The sequence below is a fragment of the Sphaeroforma arctica genome (assembly GCF_001186125.1).
Source record: "Sphaeroforma arctica JP610 unplaced genomic scaffold supercont1.150, whole genome shotgun sequence".
In the NCBI taxonomy this organism is placed as follows: Eukaryota; class Ichthyosporea; order Ichthyophonida; genus Sphaeroforma; species Sphaeroforma arctica.
Genome location: NW_014040408.1, coordinates 29,924 through 37,965, shown reverse-complemented (window position 1 = coordinate 37,965; position 8,042 = coordinate 29,924). Strand labels below are relative to the sequence as shown.

Sequence of the window (8,042 nt, the reverse complement as noted above, 5' to 3'; positions counted from 1 at the left end):
TATGTTGTTTTATACTATATATCACAATAATGTTATTATGTAGACGTGCATTCCTATATAGTTAGATTTTGTACAACTCTGCGTTTATGAGAGTAATGCGATGAACTGTTTCTATTTGTTGTGTGTAGAATCAGCCTGCCCTATACTTGTGGGTTTCTCCACATGTTCGGCAATCTACTCGTTGGAGATCTGCTTAAAAGGTGTATGCACTCCGCTGTATTTTAAATCCTACCACTTTCATCTTAATACAGGCGTGAAGGGCAAAGCTTCGATGTTTGAGAATAAAGATACGTCATCCAGTGCAGCACCTAACGCACCAAAAAAGCCGACCGGAGGTAATCACATTCATGTTTGCTTTTGCAGATTTTAGATTCAAAGCCGATTTATATCACATCGTTGGCATTATGGCGAGTGGAATGTTCGTGTTGATGATACGGATGATACTGCCGTGTCTGTTTTTAATTACAATTCCTACTTTTATGGTTTTGAACTACAGCTTAGCATGCTGGTATGTGCTTGATTTATTTGCGTGTCTTTTATCTGAATGATGATTTGTTGGGATGTTTCACTGCAAGCATGGTCATTGGTGTAGCACAACCAGAGTCGGCATCAGACCGAATTAAATAGACCTACTGGCGAAAGCCTTTGAGCTGTGACTTCCCAACCTTTCTGTCCGCGATCGATCTGTTCTTTCGTGACTTCCACGTGAGATATTTTCAGTTCTGATGCAGAGCCTATTGATCACGGTAGTCACTCGCTTTATTCGACAGGACACGTGTGTTTGATTCGCATTTATCCGATTGTCGACCACTCACTTGGAATACAGTACAGAATGGTTGTCACCGATCTTTATTCTTCGCACCTTGGTGAAACTTGAATATCGCCACAACAGCATTTCAACTCTACTATTTTGGAATGTTCCTACAGGGAGTATAGGGACGCATATCACATGTCATAACATTCCAATGTCTACCACCCGTCTTGCTTTGCGCCTGATTGCAGTCCTCACTGTTTGTATCCCTGAACGTCTCGGACATACCTCAGGTGCTACATGGAAGAAACCAACTCCAAGCGGGCCAAAGCCCGCACCAATGGGTACCGGAGTGAGCTGGAATGCGCCTGCTAGTGCGCCGAAAGTCATGGCTAAACCAGTGGCTGTGCCCAAGCCAGTTGCCAGGTCACCCTCGCCCGAATTGGCCCATAAGAACACGGCACCCGTGAAGGGCAATGTCAACAAGTTTGCGAGTATCTTTAATAAGGTGGGTGTATGAAGCTTGTGGAGGTGTTTGTGCGACATGCATGTGATGTTGGTTTTCGTGTACTGCTTCGGCAGTGGCAATACCAGACATTGTACGTAGTAATCTTCAGCAGCTTATTTGGCAGGGAATGCAGTAGTAGTTATCTGTGCACACACTTTTTCACATACCAGGGTATCTGACAAGCGAAAGTATTCTGCTTACTCGGTAATGGTTGTAATCTTTTAAGAAGATTCGACGATATTTACGATAGTGTATAGTGCGTTGTACCGTTTATTCAAAGTGCGTGTCCGGTCTATGTGATCATCTGGTCCCCTTTCAATAGCAAACACGAGCGTTCATGTTTATCGATAATCATTGTGCACACAGGGAGGCTCACCAGCAGGCAAAGATGACAACACATTCGCACACAAGTCTGAATCCGAGCCTAAAGTGGCACCCAGACCCAAACCAGCCGCGCGCGAACCAGCCCCGGCACCCGAACCTGAGCCCGAATCAGAGGACGAACCAGAACCTGAGGAAGCCAAAGTGGAGGACCCAGAACCAGAACCAGTCAAGGAACAAAAGAAGGTATGCGAGACGAGTTTGACGATGTCGTCTACTAGTTTTAGTGGGATGTTGGGTATGTATGTGATTTGGGCTCTCCCACATTTGTACATTATCTCCTGACTGCCCTTGCGATTGAAGGGCGATGGCCCATTTTTAGTGTCAGGGCGAGGACAGCTTCACCTCTAAGCTGATCCAATGCCGGCGTATGTTTTGTCCATCACTTGTGTTGTCTCTAGCGTTCAAATCAATAGATTGAACAATAAAAATGTTGGCCGGATATGAATACTTGGTTGTTTGCGGCGCACTGTACCAGGTCTCGATGGCGCCCTTTTGTCCGGTCAATCTCTTTTGTCTAGCTAAAAGTATAGAAAATGAGAAAGCGAGCCTTTTGTAAGCTTAACCATTTTTAAAACGTATGTACACGACTGCTTCTATTGTGTTAGGTATATTGTTGTTGGTATGTTTTCTGTCGTATATACATCCAATTTCTCCTCTGACTTTTTCGGGTGATCTATTGGCATCCCAATCCGTTGTTGCTAACCTATCGAGACAAATCAATATATAACAAGTGCAAACTCTAACACGGGACACCAAAAAATCTCCCCAGGCTGCCGCAACACCGCCAGAGAAACCCGATAGTGTGGATGACAAGGACTGGAGCGACGAAGAAGACACCAAACCCGCAGCGGCGCCACAACACCACGTGAGTCGTGATTCTTTTATGAGGGCCCTACATACGGATGCAAAAGCAATGTTCAGCTGCTTATGATACACGTTTTGATCATCGCACAGTTCCCTACACTCCTCTTGGATAAACACATCGCGTCTGTGATTATATTCGCTGTACACATCATATGCACAATAGTTAATACCTTTACCTTATATCTACACCGTTACAGGAACCCGAGCGCCCGGTAGAGAGCACAAAACCCACCCGATCCGTACTTGCGGCCGCAAGTATGTTCGACAAGGGTGGGCCAGCCCCTGCACCGGCACCCGTGGGGCACAAGCAACCAGCAAAGACACACTCGCCTGTGCACCAGAAGAGCCATTCGCCTGTCAGGCAGGCCAAGAAGCAGTCGCCACCACCGGTGAAGAAGGCCTCACCGCCACCGGCGCGCAAGGAGGAGAAGATCGACGACAAGCCTAAGGTGTGTGAATGATAAGCAGCTTCGGGGCGGTATCTGAATTGTATGCACGATTGTGCATATTGAATTCCTATATACATAGCATGGTGTCACCGCCTCCTGTGTTCAACGAGACGATACAGGCTAAGAGTATAGTGCTGAATAGTGCGCTTGCAACGCGCAAGAGGTTGGTTCTGTTGTGAAGGGTTTAAATCGATGAATACCTATGTTTTGGATACCATATACGATCAATCTACCGGCGTATGGTCACACTCTAGTTTTACAGAATGCGAAACTGGAGGCTTTGAAGTGCTGTATATAAAAGTATGGTGTGTGTATTCTCAGCGGTGCCTCCCGACTATGATCAGTCCGGTTTCCAGCCGGTAATTTCTGTCGAGTTCATAAGAAGGTGCTGATGGATACTGACATCTAAGTTGTTCTTCAAGAGGGTTTCTCGACCTGACCCGACTCTTATGCCCTTATATATACTGATTGTTGGGTTTCTTGAGTGATCTTCCGTTTGTATGTACGGGTTAATTGTTCTTAAGGGTTTGCACTGGTTAGTTTTATTTAGGGGTTTGCACTTTTTAGTTGTTCGTAGGTTTTTGCACTGGTTAATTGTTCTTAGGGGTTTGCACTGGTTAGTTTTGTGTAGGGGTTTGCACTGGTTAGTTGTTCTTAGGGGTTTGCACTGGTTAGTTTTTCGTAGGGGTTTGCACTGGTCAGTTTTTCTTAGGGGTTTGCACTTTTCAGTTGTTCTCAGGGTTTCCCAATTGGCGGAAAGACTACAAAACTATCACGACTAAGCAAAACCACTACGAAATCACTTCAGGCCGGATCTATAGCCGCTAAGAAGGCGAGTGTCGAGGCCGCACTGAGCAAACAACCCACCGGACCAAAGGAAACCAACAAACAACAGGACGAGCCCGAGGCGCCACAATTACCAGGTACGTTTTGCTCATATCTTTTTGCAATGAGTATACTATACTTATACTGATGTGAGTACAAGACTTAGCAATGAGTTTACTATACATATACTGATGTGAGTACAAGACTTAGAATTAGGATTTTCCTATTGATCCGTTTGCGTCTGATTTGATATCAGATCTGTGAATCTCGGGTTCTCGTGTATGGATATGCAATGAGCTTTTTGCGATATACCAAACACTTAAGGTGCACCACTGTGATAGATACCGATTCTCTTGTTAAATCATGTCTTGTGCAGTTTGCATGGTTCAATCCAACTAATTAAATGTACTCGTAAATATTGACTGATTCCAGGCAGAGACAGAGATAAAGAAAATGGACCACGAGCGAAAGCCGAATTTGATTTCGAAGGTATGTCCCAATCTTTTGTTACTCTACGACGTGCATAAGGCCAAAGTAGACAGGACTATTTCACGTTAGTCATTGTGGATATTCGGTAGTACATTGATGGTACAAGTGCAGGTGTCGTTGTATATGCTTTCCATATTCGGAGAGTATATACTTTATAGCGTACTGTATCCTATATCACCCTCAGCTTGTCACAGACGTTATATACAGCTGGGTGAACACGGTGCATACTCATGTCGCTTAACTATAATACAGTCAATACAAATCAGTACCTCGCAATCTACATCCCACGTGGCTTTAAGGTTTTTTGTTTAATGTTCTGAATTATGCATGTCCACACCCCGTGAAAGTATATGAGTTTTCACTGGACGCATTACCAATGTTGGTGGCAATCCATTTTGATCCAATTCAATATATTTTATTGCAATTCATTTCATTCCAATCCAATCCAATCCAATCCATTTCAATTCAATTCATTGTAATCCAAATCAATTCAGTATCGCTAAATTCAATCCATCAATCCAATTAATTCAGTCTTGCTGAATTCAGTTTCATCAATCCAATTAATTCAATCCAATTAATTCTTTCCAATATCTAATTCAATGCAAACCGATCCAATGTTCAGGTGACGGCACAGAGGGAGAGCTGTCATTCACAGCTGGAGAAACCATCTATCTAACCGAGAAAATTAATGAAGATTGGTACCAAGGAGAGATGGCAAATGGCACCTATGGCATGTTCCCATCCAACTTCGTCAAGGTATGCGCGAATCGAGGACAGCTCGTATGGCTATAGTGTCAAGCTGTACACAAGTTGCACATACGTAGAATTAAGTTTATGTACTTCTACTTGCAGTCTGTATCGCAACACATGTCTCGCGCCTTTGACCCTGGCGCTTATGCAATGCTTTGACTGCGGCCGAGTCGCCTCTGAATGTCTTACAACTGATATAGAAAAAGTACTAAAAACTCCACACTCGAGACGGTCAATATTCACCTATTGCAGTTCTTCATATACTTGACAGGCAACACCTCAGCCCTGTAATATCCGTTCGCCTTGGCCTAGTTTACACACAACGATGCCAGTTCGCGTTCGAGATCATCCTGCTTGATATTGGCTAGCTTGCATGCATCTCTCATCGGTATTCCTACTCCCTTGCAGGTTATTAGAGATATCGGCGAACCTGAACCCGAGCCCAAGAAGGTCGAGAAGAAGGCTTCCACCAGAAGAGCGCTGCCCTCCACCGCTGGCAAAGAAATGACACCACCTCCCCCAAAAGGTATGTACATGTGCGGTTGTTTATGATGGCGTGGGTACAGGTGCTTATATATACACGCAAGACTGGTACTGTATCATATGTTATTTCTGATGAATATTTATATACACACAAGACTGGTACTGTATCATATGTTATTTCTGATAAATATTTATATACACACAAGACTGGTACTGTATCATAATGTTTTTTCTGATAAATATACATACACACACAATACTGGTACTGTATCATATGTTAATTTCTGATGAATATTTATGCACACACAAGACTGGTACTGTATCATATGTTATTTCTGATAGATATTTATAAACACACAAGACTGATACTGTATCATATGTTGTTTCTGTTAAATATTTATAAACACACAAGACTGGTACTGTATCATATGCTATTTCTGATAAATATGCCTCTGAGGTTTCTTTAATGACTATTGACACTCAAGCGCACAAACCGGCACGTCCCGGAATCGCGTGTTGTACTAATTGCTCGCGCGTGTACTGGCGCACACTTCTTCCGGCGGCACAGTCGGGTCTGCCTGCTGTCTGCCTCTTTACCAACCAACCGTCCATAGCATTATTTGCTTGCATCCATATCGCCTACAAATGCCTCACTGTTTCCTAAGTCTGATTTGCAACGAGTTCATTGTGTCGCATATTCTGTCTGGCTTTGACTTCCTTAGGTCCGCATGCGATCGCCTTATTCGATTTCAAGGGTGAGGACTCGGATGAGCTTTCATTCTTTGAAGGTGAAGAAATTAAGCTGTTAGAAAAAGTCAGCGATGAGTGGTTCCAGGCAAGTATTCGATATTAAAGTTACCACTGACTGTCTAATAGGCTATACCAGGTATAAGCTGTGCCTGTTGTTAAGTCAGTCGTGTGATACTTGTTAGGGATGGTATGGCTACATGTATCGGTGTATTCCTGATACAGTCTGATCTCGAATTGTTCTCAGCCATCCAATATGCATTGTCGGAAACGGAGAACACTCAGTTACCCATTCTGTATTGCAATAGTTCTTTTGCTTATCATCAGTGACATGTTTCTTCACTAACGTAGGGCGAGGGAGCCGACGGGTCCCAAGGGATATTCCCAGCCAACTTTGTCAAAGTGGTTGTGGAGATTGGATCTGGTCCTGTGCTTAAACGACAGAACAGCAATAAACGGCCGTCGTCGAGACCTGTGAGCAAGGTTGAGGCTGAGACTTCCAAGGAGATGGCCAGGGTATGTTTCACGCTTTCATGATGTGCATACTCAGTACACGCGCAGGATAAATTTGGGTGTTTTGAGTGGTACATATAAGAAGTGTTGAGTGTTCGTTATTTGGATGTGTAGCGTGAATCTTGGGTAAATTTCGCTGTACACTTACATGCACGCGCTCATTTGCAGACATTCTATGCGCATACTCTCGAGTAGAACGAGTTAGTACCGATGCAACCACAGAAAGACTTGTATAGCCACAGGTGTGCAATCAATGCGACACAGTTCTCAGATACTTCTGTACAATCTCAATAAACCCTACATAACCCACGTTGCTCCACAGGCGTTGTTTGACTATGACGCGAATGACTCGGATGATTTACCGTTTAAAGAGGGCGATATGATAGAAGTGCTTGAACATGTAGACGCAGACTGGCTGACTGGTACTCTGAACGGGAACACGGGAATGTTCCCCTTGAACTTTGTAGAAATTGTGAAGACCAAAGGAACCGTGAAGAAGATCAACTCGAAGCCAAAGCAGAAGAAGGAGACGTAAGTTTGTTTTGCTTTATATATTGTCTCGGTGCGTGGTAGTTGAAGCTGCACAGCTAGATTACTATTCGGTGGCATTTTTCCTGTGGTGCTATCTTCCGCAGGAGCTCATGGGGCCATTTGTGATATCTGCGTATGTGTTGTTAAATCAGAGTTCTGATATCGGGTTTTATGTACTGCTTTACTCCGAAGCTCATGAGGGTTAGTGGTCTCTAAGTAGAAGTAGAAGTGAGCGTATACTACCGAGCCATTTTGACCCCACTGTGTACAGTGTAACTCCCTATCTCCCTAACGCTAAAGTACGCATCTCGGTGCTCATATACAATACACTATGCCAGTCTTCACTAATACAATTTCTGGTCTCTTTTGAAATTGCATCAGGCGACCGCATGCGATTGCGCTCTTTGACTACGAAGGCGACACACCCGACGACCTGTCCTTTACCGAGGGCGATACAATAATCTTAACTGCATTTATTGACGAGGACTGGTTTGAGGGCGAGAATGAGAAAACAAATGATTCCGGAATGTTTCCAGCGAATTTTGTGGAGGTGAAGATCAACTTGTAAGGTGGATGGTGGCGAGCTTGGATGGCGATACTTCTCTATATATCAGTAATTATACTTGTTGAGGGTGTGATACCTTCTTTACACAACCGCTGCAGAAATCGAATAAAAGGATATCCAAGCTTCTCTATACATACCGAGCTTTAAGCACAATCTGCAATACATATATGCCACAATATATAT

General features: G+C 43.8%; 1 protein-coding gene across 1 annotated transcript; it reads left to right on the top strand.

The window, feature by feature from the left end:
* Positions 1–271: 271 nt before the first annotated feature.
* On the top strand, positions 272–7,987 carry SARC_03078 (hypothetical protein; the record flags this gene model as incomplete). The annotated part of the gene is made up of 13 exons (XM_014303130.1): positions 272–335; positions 1,045–1,259; positions 1,626–1,826; positions 2,413–2,508; positions 2,705–2,956; positions 3,765–3,879; positions 4,214–4,270; positions 4,893–5,026; positions 5,429–5,546; positions 6,226–6,338; positions 6,602–6,766; positions 7,086–7,294; positions 7,676–7,987. 13 exons carry the CDS (start codon positions 272–274, stop codon positions 7,860–7,862), a joined length of 1,926 nt encoding a protein of 641 aa, XP_014158605.1. The 3' UTR covers positions 7,863–7,987.
* Positions 7,988–8,042: the final 55 nt, after the last annotated feature.